Source organism: Passer montanus, unplaced genomic scaffold (genome assembly GCF_014805655.1).
Source record: "Passer montanus isolate IOZ18808 unplaced genomic scaffold, ASM1480565v1 scaffold123, whole genome shotgun sequence".
Classification (NCBI taxonomy): Eukaryota; Metazoa; Chordata; class Aves; order Passeriformes; family Passeridae; genus Passer; species Passer montanus.
This window is the reverse complement of record NW_024359056.1, coordinates 400,835-414,809: the sequence shown is the minus strand read 5'-3', so window position 1 is coordinate 414,809 and position 13,975 is coordinate 400,835. Positions and strand designations below refer to the sequence as shown.

The window sequence follows — 13,975 nt, the reverse complement described above, 5'->3', positions numbered from 1 at the left end:
GCACAGCTTCTCTGGGAAACCTGTGCCAGGTCTCACCACTCCCATTGTGAGGAATTTCCTCTGTAAATCTCACTTAAATTTCCCTTCTTTCAGTTTGAGCCCATTACTCCTTGTCCTGTCACTACAGATCTTGATGAAGGGTCCCTCTCTGGTTTTCCTGCCAGCCCCCTCAGATCCTGGAATTCTCTATTTCCCCATGCCTCTCACAGGCTAAAGCAGTGACAGCAGGAAATGCTTTGTCACCTCAGCTTTTTCTGTCCAAGGGAACTCACTCTTCCAATTTATAGAGCTCTCTGCATCCTTGTAAGTGTTGTTTCTCACAAGCAGAAAACAAGAGCTTCAATCTCCTTACAAGATTTAGCAAACCAGCCCCTTCCCATCCCTGGATCCTGGCACGGAGGCTGATACAGCACAACCCAGAGCCCAGCCTCTCCCACAGATGATTTTATATTGCTTTGCTCTGACAAGGTAACCCCTGGAGGATTTCTGCTCAGCAAGGAAAATTATGTTCCAAATCTCCCTGATATACACATTTCCAGGTTAGCATCTCTGTGACAAAGTAAATGCAGAGCTGTGATCAAAGCTGAACTAGGAAAGCCTACAAGATGTGCCCTCAGCTGGCATAAAGTGGTGTGTTATTAAAGCCAGGGGAACTATAATAGAACCACTTACAGCAGCAGAGAATTTGAATTTGTGTCGTATTAAAAGCAGAATATGAGGCTACAGCAAGATTAGCAGCAGAGAACAAATGTCTTTTTATTCCAGGAGCAGCTGATGAAAGGAAAGCAATTCAGAACAGGGATGTGTGCAACCTGTATCCTCACTGGATGAAGGCACACACGGGGACCAAGTGCTTGGGTGTTCTTGTGGGATCTCATCCTGTTGAGATTTTCACCTCAGATGCTTTTAGAGAGGTTTTTGACCTCAGACCATGATACACTGAGGGGGGGCACCTAGCTGGTTCACAGTGGGAACTGTGGGTTCTTGGGAGCCAGTATGCTAATAGTTCTACCCTACATATCAAGTTTCCTGTTCTTTTGCTCTGTTGGTTCAGGATCTTTTTCTTATATCTTTTTCCTTATATAATTTTCTTTTCTCTTTTTCCTGTTCTGAGTTCACGTTCACAATTGGACCTTTGCCCTCAGATGCCCCTATACCTGACTGCATTTGCCCTGCCCACGAGCCTTTGGAATCTCTGTACCCTGTGGTTGCCATGTTTTGTTATTTTCATTATTAAAGTTTTATTTTCTGGGCTGGTCCATCACTCCCATTCCTCATTTTTAGCCACTTTCTCCCAGCTAAGCCAAGCAAGGAGATAACAGCGAGCTTCCAAGATCCTGATGTGGTGATTTAAAAACAGGTTTTTATTTCTCATTTGAAGTATTTCATCTCTTACTTCATGTGCTGAAGTTGGTTCAGCCATTTCTCTGGGTTTTTGCTGTACTCTCCAGCACGTGGTTACATGTCTACAGAATCCTGCTGGCTTCACTCTGACAGGAATTTTCCATGTGGGAACCTTATGGAAAAGTCCACACGTCCCATTTTGGTGAGGAGAGGAGGCTGATGGCCGGGTTGCAGCACCCCTGGGTGAGAGCACTTGGGGGTGTAAACACTGAGAGCCCCAGAAGTGCAGCAGTGCCAGCACAGCACACTTTGCTGAAGCCTGACATAAAGGCACATTACAGGACACAGATGAGCTCCCACAAGAGCCTCACTGTGCCAGTTAGATTTACCCTTGAAATGTATAGCTAATTTTTACATTAATCTTTCCAACAGTTTCAAACAGTGTTAGTGGCACTCTTTCCAAAAAAAGAAAAATAAAGAAAAGAAAAGCTCAAATATAATCTGGTTGAACGTAAGTATTTGGTTGTATATTCTGTAGGCAGAATATGTTATGACAGCAGTTGGGAAATATATTAATGTGCAGTAAAAATGCCTTATGAAACCTCCTCCTTACACCCCCAAATGGCACCATTGCCAGAGTGGCCTTGGACGAGCAAGAGCGTGAATTAATAAATTAATTAATTAATCAAACCAAGGGTTGTCAACACCAATGACCAGCACAGCTCCTGCAGCCCCAATCCCAGGCACCCACCTGTGTAAATGAACCTGCCTGGTGCTCCTTTGCAGAACTGTTTGGATTTGTAGGATAATGTCACCTCCACCACACCGGGAATGTGCCGCGGAGGCGTCTGGACGCGGATGGCGTGAGGGGTGATCAGCTGGGAACAGCAACAGGAGAGGCACCATCAGGGTCTGTTCTGCCCTTTTGTTCACCAGTAAATTACAGAAAAGTTTGGGTTGGAAGGACCCTAAAGATCATCCAGACCCACTCCCAGTGAACACCTTTCTCTATCCCAGATTTCTCCAAGTCCTGCTCAACCTTGGACACTTCCAGGGATGCAGCAGCCACAGCTTCTCTGGGCTACCTGTACCAGGGCCTCACCATAAAAAATGTCATCCTCATTTCCAATTCTACCCTAGTTCACTTTAAAACCATTCTCCCTTGTCCTGCCACCACAGGCTGCAGTAAAAACTCTTTTTTAAAAAAAAAATTATCAATATAGAGCAGCAGAGGGATACACCTGGGTTAGATCCTAGCCTCCAGGGAGAGGAGCACACATTTTAGGATAAATTGTCATTAAGAAACTTGTACTGTTAAGCCCATTGGTTAATTGATGGCTTATTCCTGGGCCCAGATGGATTTTTTTCTCCTTCCCAAACTTAAACCCTTTATTTATTTTTCTACCTTTGTTTATGTAAATAAACCTGTGTAAATAATAAACCCTGTGAAAAATTGGTAGAGTAACATTCATTAAGTTCATCAATGGGTAAAATAAGATATGGGAATATTAAATGTCTCCTTCAGCTCATATCAGGAGACAATTTCGAATAATTTCTTTGATTTTAGAGACACCTAGAATTGTTCAGTTCCATTCTGGGTATCAATCAATAATATCACAGAGCAAGGAAATCACATTCCTTAAATTCCCTTCACACAGGTTTCTATGTCCCACCTCACACAGCACCATGGAACAGGAACAGGAATTAACCCCGTTCCTCCTCAGAAAAGGGAAGTCTCCCCAGCTCAGGGGCAGAGGGGCAGCTGTACCCACCTCACTCCACACCAGCATGGTCCCAAACACCACCTGCAGCCCATCGAAGAAGTTGTCCCCAATGATGATCACCATGGCTCCCCCCGTGGTCCACCCCTCGCTTGGGCTGATGGCTTTGATGCAGGGCGTGGCTACAAGAACAAAAAACAATCCAAACAACTCTTTAAGGTGTCATTTTTCATCCCCCCAACAGTTTTGAGGCCTGGGTGTAGATCCCTGGAGCAATTCCTGCAAGCATCAAACATCCCAAGTGATGCAAAAACTGCAGCTGAGAGTGGCTCCACCCATCCACACCTGGGAATTCCTGAATTCCCACTGCTAGCAGAGGCCTAGGACAGGTCCCTTCTAGCCATTCACCCATGAAGGCTTCTCACCACTCCACAACCCCCAGAATGTTGAGAAATAAATAAATAAATAAATAAATAAAGGAGTGTTTTCTGCCTTGCAAGTGTTAATTACTTGCCTATTCATTACTGGCACTTAAGATCGTGTCATTAAAGCCTAATAGGCCAACTGTAGTGGGTGTAAAAATGAAATGTTTAAATGATTGTGCAGAGACTGCTTAAAAAAACAAAATGACACCCACTGATTAGCATATGATCCCACAGACAAACCCTGTGGAAAAAAGGTAGAGTCACATTCATTGCATTTATCAATGGGTGAAAGAAGATATGGGAATATCAAATGTCTCCTCCAATTCCTATCAGGAGATAATTTCTAATAATTTTCTTGATTTTACAGAGCCTTTATTTTTTTTTTTTTTTTATTTCTCTCTTCCATATGTTCAAGGCCTATGGACTATGCATCCCATCAGGAACCCAATATGGTTTCCAGGCCATAACCAAAGTCAATCCATCACTCCATTCCCAATGTTGACAGGGTCAGAGGTGGAGGGGAACTTTGGCAGTGCTCCAAAAACATGAGACTCCTTTGAACAGCCAGTCAATCACATCCAATCAGTCAAGGAAAAACTGGATGGCTTCCTAGGCTAGGAATCCTGGGATTTTCCTTCTACCATTTCACTGCCCGCTGGGGGAGAATTAACACCACTCTGAATTCTTTACTGATTCAATCATTTTCTTCCAGTTCATTAATTCTTCTTTTAGGTTGATACAGGGCACAGTTAAGAAGTGGGGCAGCAAAACATTATAATGAAATAATATCCTTGCTTGTCTTTTCTACTAACATCACCAGCTCTTCTCACTTTCAGTGGCTGCAGGAGAGGGAAAAGCAGGCACTGATAGCACTTTCCAGCATTTTCCAGTAGTTTTTGAGCACTGTCTGCGTGAGGGAGGTGGAATGTTTTGGGAATGAAGAGGGAGAGGAGGGGCCGAGCATTTTGAAACTTAACAGATACAAGAATTTGTAATTGCTTGAATACAGTCCCCAACCCATCCTGGAGCTGGCCATGAGTCTGGCATAGCCAAACAAACTCACATCAATTAGTGTCAGCTCCCTCTGCGCATCGTTAGGCTCCGTGCACAGTTTGTTTAAGGGAACCAGTGACACTTTTTCATACACATCTTGTGCTGGAACGGCTCTGTTTAACTAAGATGTCATCTTGCCTAATTTGCCTGAAATCAAATCTATCCCAGCTGAATGAGAGGGCTGAAATTTAGATAATACTTGGTGTTTCTGTGTTTTTCATCTTTGCAGTACATACTAATTAATAAATTGCAGGGGGATGGGGAGTCAGTCCCTTAGATGTGAGGAGGATCATATTTTGCATGCAGTAGACACTGTTTTCCTGCCTCTGCCTTCTCCAAACCCCCTGAGGCTCTGCAATTCCCCCTTAGCTCTCCTTCCCTCCTGAAAACAAACAGAAATGGAAGAATGGGTAATTTCTGCTCTGCTCTCCAGACAAAACTCCCACCTTCCGAGGGGTCGAGCCTTCTTGCTCTCCGCCCGTGCTTGGAGTTGTTGTGCACAAACATGTTGTCAGACACTGCCAGCACATGCCCATCCACATTCACTGTTGTTGATAGCACCACCTGGATATTTAGAAAGAGAAGGAAAACGATTTATTTGAAATTCAACTTGTTAAGGATTAATTATTCAGTTCAGCTAAAGCCTTGTTTTGCAAAATGGCAGCACACCCTGCAGGGGTTTAAGAGGGGGAGAAAATATTTTCAACCTTCATTCAGTGCATTAATTGTATTTAACACTGCATCCTTTGGGTTGTATAATGATCCAGCTCCTGCAGGATGGAAACTCCATGAAAACAGGACCTAATATCATGCCTGGCTTTGATATGGGAGTGCATGGTGCCTTCTAAAAAATCATCTGAGCCTGAGGACCCCAAATCAAGCAGTAGGTTTTTAACCTCAACGTCCAAGACTGGGCTCCAATCTTAACTCTTAGAGGAAATAACTGTATATTTTAATTAATCCCACTTTAGTTACAGTATCCAAAGCTCTAAATCCCATCAATCCAGATAAAGATGTGTGACTTCAAACCACAAGCTTTTGGGAAAAACAAACAGTGTTTTAACTCCTGAAAGAAAATGCCCTCTGACTGAGTGGTTTTGACCATTAGTTGGTGTAAATGAGCTTAATTCCATCCCACTGCCACACCTACAGCAATGCAGAGCCATGGAGAGTCAAACCCTGGATGTGTTCATGGATTTTCACAGCCTCAGATGTCACAGCCGAGGTAAGAGAATGTCAAGCTCTAATTGTTGATAAAACTCTATCCAGCACAGAGCAGGAGAGACCTTGCCCTCCCCAGGCTTAGGCGAGCTTAAAGAATACTTTCTTTCTCGAGACAACTCTAATTCATTCCAAAAGGCTCTTGTCATCCTGTACTCTTATACTTCTCAAGCATTCTTGTCACAGAATGTGTTGCTTTTGTGTGCCAACTGATTTCCTCATTCCCATTAGGGTGGGGTGTGACTCCATCCAAAGGGAACGTTTCCTGCATGACATAGCTGAGCCCACTCAGATGCACTTCATTATTTTCCCTTAAACAATGGAAATAAATTTTAGTCTCTCACTGGCCAGCCCAGAACACACTGTGGCAAAGGGGAATAGGCCTGAATTATTCCAGTGCCTGAAATATTTACGACAAGTGTTTAAATTGCAACCAAATGTAAATAAAAAGTGTGTCTTGTATATACAGTTACACTGTGGAATAGATATCTCTGAGCTCACTCACACGAGTGGGATAAGTACACACCCACCTGCTCCCAGGAAGAGAGAATAGAGGCAGACTTCAAGTGTTTACACATAGAACAGAATCATGGAATGTCCTGAGTGGAAAATGGACCCACTGGGATGATCCAGCCCAGCCCCAGGCCCTGCACAGACACCCCAAAATCCCACCCTGGGCATCCCTGGAGCGTTGTCCAAACACTCCTGGAGCTCTGGCAGCCTCGGGGTTGTGCCCATTCCCTGGGGAGCCTGGGCAGTGCCAGCACCCTCTGGGGGAAGAACCTTTCCCAAAATCCAACCTTTCCCTGCTCTCCCTGGCACAGCTCCAGCTGTTCCCTGGGTCCTGTCACTGTCCCAGAGCAGAGGTCAGTGTTGGAATCCCCATTTAGGTTGTGCACAGCACAAGAGCCACATTTTGGTAGGAGATGTAGAGACCCCCACAGCAATGGCAGAGTAATGGCAAGAACCAGTCCAGAAGACAAGTGCTGAGCATCCTCTGCTCCCCGAGCCAGCAGGAATGGAAGATGCACTTCTAGACCTCTCTCCATGTGTGGTTCCATTTTTATCCACCTCTCCCATCCATGACAGGAGGGTCAGAGCCACTTGGCCTGTCACAGGTGGGGACCCAGGGTAAATAACGACAGCATTCTTGTGGACAGGACGAGATGCAAAGTTCAGATTTGGAGCAGAACCTTCTCAAAATTTGGGACTTTTTTTGCTGTAACCTCAATTGCAGCAGAGACCTTTGTCATTGCTATACCACCACCCAACTCCTCATCCATGGTGTGGAGAAAGGACACATGAGATCATGGACATCAAAATGACTGAATTTCTTCACTTTGCCCCAGCTGTTCCCTCTTGCCTGATGGAGATCACAATACATTTTTTTATTTTGGAGATTAAAAACCAATGTTTTATGGATAAAAGGAGGAGGAATGTGCATTCCACCATGGTCTCTAACTCCCAGGCCCTTCCCTTTCACAAGCCAACTGCTTTCCCCCAGTGAGTATTTCCTGGGTCATGAAGGGTGACCCTTTCCATCTGGAATCAATCAGTCAACTCCTGACAACTTCCTGAAACACCTCACTCCATTTCCTGTTCTCTCCCCCTTCCCTCTTTCCCCCTGGTTTGCTTCACTCTTCAAAACTGCAGGCCACAGCAGCTTAATGTTAGAGGGTCAGACACAGTTAGACTCCAAAACACTACACAAGAACACCTTTGACCTTCAAAAATCTTTACATCTTAGCCAAACAAATCAAGGTCAACATTTCTTACCATTACCTTGTTAACCATTTCTATGCACTTTTGCCAGTACCCTCCTGAACACATATTTATCAACAACACTTGTTCTCCCAACGTCGTAAAATAGTCCAAGCCCTTTTTAAAAAGCCCTGTTTTTAGTGCTGATGAAAGGTGATGTGCAAACTTCCCTGGAGATTTAAATTCTGACTTTTGCCCACTTTTGCCCACAGAGCTGGTGAATGGTTCTGGTGAGTTTTTCTTTTCCTGCCCTGATGGCACCACTTCTTGTGTATGATAATTTGGCTTCTTTGCCTATTCTCAGTGGATGATCTTTTTCCAACTACCATTTGTTAATGCAAAATTTATTCTAAAGGGAATGATCTGAGAACAACAAAACAGATCAGGTAGGCCATGGATTCTGGTAAGTGGGCCTGAGGGCCAAATTTTAGGCACAGACAGCATAAAAACTTAAGATTTTGTGCCACCCAGAAGCTGGACCAAACTGTCACCTCTGCTGAGGTTTCAGAGCACAGCAAACAAGAAGGAAATAGAGAGGGCAATGTGTTATTCCTTCATCCTCCCAAGCACAGATCCCATCTCCCTCAGAACTCTGGGGGGATTACAGGATTCTAAGCTGTTTTCACACTCCTTGAGGTTCTCCCTGCCAATCTGCAAAGGTCTTCTTATCAGCTGAGAGGCCACAGCCATAAAGCAGTGATTCCCCAGCAGTCCTGGGGAAATGCCCGAGCTGTATCTCCACATTATTTTTGTTTCCCAGGTGGGTTTCTGTAATGCAATCCTCGCTCAGAACCCACAGGGAGGGTTCACCTCCCGTGACATCCAGCCAAAGTGTCTTTAGCACTTTAAACTCAGCTTCTCTGAGCTCTGCTGCCCCTCTTTCACCTCCCTGCACAGCTCAGGGGGTTGTGTTTCTTTACAAACCTTCACCTGGGTACTACAAATTTCCCTCCCCCAACTGTGTTATATCAGTATTTTTGTATTCTAAAGTGTGCTGCTCTTCAAATCACAGATATGCAAATCCATTCACATCCCCAGATATAAAATCTGTATCAGTCACAGACACCTATTTAGACATATGGTACAAACATTCCAGGCATACAGGCATTTACTTACATGTAACATATCTCATCACTGTGTAAATGATCTCTCTCAAAAAATTCCTGTTACCATTCCAAGTGTGGAAAAAATTCTTTATGACATTGTACATCTGGAAACAATATTGCATTCCTGATGCACTTTCCCTTGTAACTCTCTAGTCACAGCACCATGTTATTTTAACTTCTTAAAAAAAAACAACAAACTGCTATGAGGATTTAAAATTATTATTATTGTTATTATTATTGTTGTTGTTATTGTTATTATTGTTATTATTATTATTTTCCAGCTGAGGGGAAGAAAATATGTCAGGCCTCATCCTGCTGTCTGGACTTGGACAGGGCTCCCATTGATGTCAACAGGAATTTTGGTTGAGGGAGTAACACAGGAGGAGAGCCTGGATAGGATGGGCTTGCCTCAGAGTTGGATTAGGAATAAGATAAACAATGTGGAAAATGCCATATCACTCTCCTCAAAACTTCCATGGAATTCTTTGGGAAATCCTCTCCAGGCCCTGAGCCTGCAGACTGGGGGCTGACAGCAAACTCAGCCTTCACCCCAGGGAATCTGAAGGTTCTTGGGACACAGGGGTTGGACACCACTCCTGGGTCACCGACACCTTGTCTCCTGCTATCATCCACAGCCAAACCATGGAGCTGTTTTCTAAAATCATTTGCAACCATTTCCACCTTCTGCCTTTGACACTCATCTTGTTTTAAAGCCTGGTGAAGAGGGAATTTATGGCTTGCAGCCTAAATTTATTCCTAGTCAGTTTATACTTAACATTAGCTTTACAATTATTATTTCCCTTCCTGACCTTCCTGAGGGTAATTTCAGAGAGCAGTTCCACCCCTCCTCAGTGCAAGTATTTGAGCCAAGCTCTTGTCCAGCCCCTGTCCCCTCAATGACCTATTCCTGCACTTGTTCCAATGTCATTTTGCTCTCCTTTGCCTGTAGCTAATCCAGTGTATTGTACCCAAACAAGAAATCAGAGGGGCCCAACACAACAAATCCACCTCCTTACTGCTGGCAGTCTGAGACTGAGTGGATCTCATCTGTGGTTTGTTTTTCATGGATGAAACATCACTCTGGGAACTCTCTTTCCCCATGGATATTTGGCCTTCAGATCTGAGCATATTAAGCTCCTTGAGTACTTTTTCTCTTGCAATTGAGTCAGTCCTTCCCTTACTCACACAGAATATAAAATAACATCACCTTTTGTTGGCTCAGTCAGTACCCGATGAAGAAATCTGCCCCCTCCAGTAACAGGCCCAGGCTCTGCTGACACCAGCTGCATTTGTTTTGCAATCTCTACCTGGGAAAGTAGTCCCCCATCATGATTATTCCATGTAGTATTCGCCTCTACCAGCAGTCCAGTGATCCCTATCCATATCCCAGCCTGACCACGGGGGTCTCTGGCACATTCCTTCCCCATCAGCCTGAGCAGGATTCCGATTCACAGCAGTTATGTTTTATCCTTGCCATCCTTTTTGCTTCCTACAGCCTACATTCCTAACTCCCAATATCATCCCACCCCTCTTAATCATTTTCCATTTCCCTGAGTGACACAGACCCCTCAGAGCTCTGGATTAGAGCGAGCTGGGTGAAATCCCAGCCCCAGCCAGCTTTGCTCACGTGCCTGATGATGAACTGATCCAACCACTCCGAGGTCAGGAAGGAAACCTCCCCAGGGGTGCACCTTGTTATTTTTCCTTTCTCTTCCTCCCTAGAGCATCTAGAGGAGGGGGGTACCTGCCAGGAAACATTCCATGTCATGTTTTCTGCTGAAAACAGAGGGCAATTACTGACCTTTCTCGTTTTGCTCCTAAAAAAGGACATTGGTTCAAAGCTGACCACTGTTAGAACCAGTGTCTGCTGCCTCATACCCTCCCTGGCACTGCAGGACCTGTTTAATGACTGTGCTCCTGGAGGAAACCGAATTCCCAATCAACAGGAGCCTAATGTGTGAGCACCAGGTCTCAGCTGAAGCATTTCAGCTGAAGAGCCTCATCTTAATTCTACAGAATTATTGTCCCCCTTTACACACCAGTCATTACCATTAAAGTATCATTGGGCTTCCATCAAGTTCTGCAGGAGAATTCCCCATTAAATGGAGGGCATAGTTTTGGGGGGTTTTATTTTTATTTTAAGTTCCATTCCTGGGAGAATCCCTCGCTGAGAACACAGCCCTAACTAACAATACCTATGTAAACTCAATTTGCAGAGGAGCTGAGCTCAAACCCTGTGTTTGAATAAGTGATTTCAGGATGATTTTTGCCTCAGTTTTCCACCCACCAGCTTTATTTGGAAATATTTTAATTTATAAATAGCCAATATTTGTTTCAGTTAAATTCACAAGTACATACTGCTCTATCTCCGTGGGTTTTGGGCAGCCATCAAGTAACTATGAAAGTACCCCTTAGTTCTAGAAATATTCCCTTCCCTTTAGTTCTAAAAAGAGGCTGTTTCCCTGCTTTAGCCACTGACAGACATTGAAGTAGTGATTCACAATAAAATCATGTTACTACAGGGGGAAAAAACTCACAAAAATAATGATCACACATTCCTTAACTTCTGATGTAAAACATAGTTTTCAACAGCACAAAATCATTGCATTTGGTTAAAGAAGGAAGGCAAGAGGATCACACAGCAGCTGGTGTTGCTCTCCAAATGAAAGAATTATAGTAAAAAACCCCACAACTCTTCAGGCATCTGGAGCTGCATTAAATTTACAACACAATGTTAATGTAGCCTTTCCTCCCCTTTCTCTCCCCACCCCCCTTTTTTTTTAATGATGCATGTGAAACCTAACATTTAATTTATCTTAATATATTACCAGTATAGTATGAAATATCTAAATCATGTACTGGCTCTGGAAGTGAGGCTGGGGCCAGGCTTGGACACTGGATCCCAGTGCCTTGGAGCTTTGGGGATGAGCCAAGCCAAGCCCAAACTGTGCAGCTTCACACCCATCTTTAATCAGAAGCATTAGCTTGACACGTTTCCAGTCATGAGTAACCATTGCTCCGTGCTGGAAAACTCAGTAGGATGCATTGTAAGGCACTATTTCCACATCTCATATTTGTACTTGTGTCTCATCAACAAAGCCTCAGGTTTGGGCTTTCATTCAGGCTCTATTAAAGACCAAAGATGGTGCTGGAAGAGGCCCTTTCAGGCCCAGGTTTCAGTAGTGATCTAAATGAGAACTTTGGTAGAAGGATTTTCTCTGCTGTTTTGTTTAATAACCACAGAAGAAAAGGAATATCCTGATGTCTCCTGGAGGTTTGACAAGCACTACTCCATTGAAAATAAAAATATTTGGTTCTGCAGAAGAACATAGATAGGAATTAAAACACACTTAGAGGAGCATTGCTGCAGAATTCTGTTTGCATAAGGAAAGTGAAGTGCTTGGAAGTGTCTGGAAAAGGAGGGACTTAATAACAACAGCTGTACAAATAATTTACTGGGAGAAAACCAGCAGAAGTCTTAGATATGGCCTAAGACTGAAACATGATGAATTAAATAGTGAAATGAATAAACCACTCTGCTGCACTGTGGGTTTTGACCCTGCTTTTACTCTGCTCACAGGTTTCTGCACTGGCAGGATGCACAACTACCCCTTCAAACCTAACAGACAACTCTGCACATTCATTACTTTGCCTGGTGAATATCTTAACAATTAAAATGAAAATTAACATGTCCAAAGTGTGCAAACACACCAGTAATATTTTAAAGTAATTTTTTCTCCCTCACTTTTGACTTTCAGGGTTGCTGACGGATCATGTCCAAGCAGCAGGCAAAAAGAATTTATCAAAATTTTAAAACAGAAAACTCAACAACAAACAAACAAAAATCAACCAAAAATAAAAGAAGTGTCCAGAAGCCACTGGAGTGTTTCAGAACAGTCCTAACTTTGGCTGTGTCCAGATAAGTAATGATGATATCCTTAGAAACCAGCAGGCAGACAGACAACAAGCTGTCTTTGCCCATTGTCCTAACTGTTCATCATGGCTAATTTGCTTTGGAACATGGAGCTTTGTTATTCCCAAGGTGTCAAATTTTAGCCATTTGAGCCACTTTTTGTGTTTTTTATCCACACTGACCTCTGCAGCCCAGAACAAAGCTCAGCAACCCATGCGTCCAGCTTTGAAGCAGCCTGAACGAAGATCCTGCTCTCACTCAAAACCTCAAGAATTCCGCGATTTGTCTCAAAGGTTTTTATTCTGTAATTCTGAGAAAAAGGTTGACATTGGGGGTGGGGGGGGGGTAATTGATAAAAAGTAAAGTGAACTTAATGGTTTTAAAGCCTGATCTTGATTCATTTGGGGGCCTTAACTGAACTCTCACTCTGAGGCTCAAAGGGGTCGAACTCCCATGGACTGGACGTGCAGGAGGAGTTGAAGTTATCCCAGAGAAACAGAACCCTGCAGTTTCACTTGGCTCTGTTTTCCCAGCTTGGCATGTTTGGAGGCAGAAAACCCAGCTGAGGAGTCTATCCCAGCTCATTCTCCTCAATAAAGTGCTGATTTTGGGACAGAGATCAAAAGCAAGGCCAGGCTCTCTCCCATGCAGGAGAGCTGCCAGGTGGATGGGCTGAGGAATGAAGGAATTCCATCCTCATCCACATGACTGCAGGATTTGGTTTTCTTTCCCTGTTAAAGGTTTCCCTGGACATCTGAAGTTGTTGGGCTCTGTCACATCCTCATTTGGGCGAGGTGACACCAAGAATAATGCTAAGTCCACAGAGAAATTTTTGCCCCCACCAAAAAGTTTGATCCAAACTCCTCCTTCAGCTCAGCATCTGATGGAAATCAAGGCTTTGAGGATTTTTTGGGAGCAGCCAGCATGGGCTTGAAATCAGAGCTGAATTTCTCCAATATTCTGATGTGTTTGGGTCCAGAGCAGTTGCAACCAATATTCTGTGTATTATGGCAGTGCTCAGGTCCCCAGGTGTTAATCAGGGGAGCCCTGGGCACAATCCCCCCCCTCCAAAAAAAAGGAGATTATTTATGTTTCCTGACATTCCACAATCAGTTCTTCTTGCTAGCTCCAAAAGCCAACAAGATGTGTTTACATGCTGTAAAAGAGGTTTTCTTTTGCTTTCCAGATTTCTTAGTGTTCTTGGCAGATGATAACTAATTGCTGGTTCTTTTCTTTATGGAAATTGCCACTTGAAAAAAAACTCAGTATAAATTCCCTAACAATGAGCACCTCTTTTTTTCTCATGTCTTATCATCTCTAAAAAACACAGAGTGAAAAAGTCACTGCGGTCTCTTTAAACTACTGGTGAAAAAAATTAGGTTGGTCAGGAATTTTTCTTTAAACTTCTTCATGATCCAAACAAAAAGCTAA

At 43.7% G+C, this 13,975-nt stretch overlaps 1 protein-coding gene across 3 annotated transcripts in view; it reads right to left on the bottom strand.

The window, feature by feature from the left end:
• EBF2 (EBF transcription factor 2) overlaps positions 1–13,975 on the bottom strand; it is a 139,063-nt gene that overhangs the window by 18,819 nt on the left and 106,269 nt on the right. For all 3 annotated transcript variants that reach the window (XM_039698381.1, XM_039698382.1, XM_039698383.1), the window contains 3 exons: positions 4,990–5,107; positions 3,117–3,247; positions 2,096–2,222 (listed from right to left, as the gene is read on the bottom strand). In XM_039698381.1, coding sequence (XP_039554315.1) covers positions 2,096–2,222; positions 3,117–3,247; positions 4,990–5,107 — 376 coding nt within the window. The remainder of the gene's footprint in view (positions 1–2,095; positions 2,223–3,116; positions 3,248–4,989; positions 5,108–13,975) is intronic.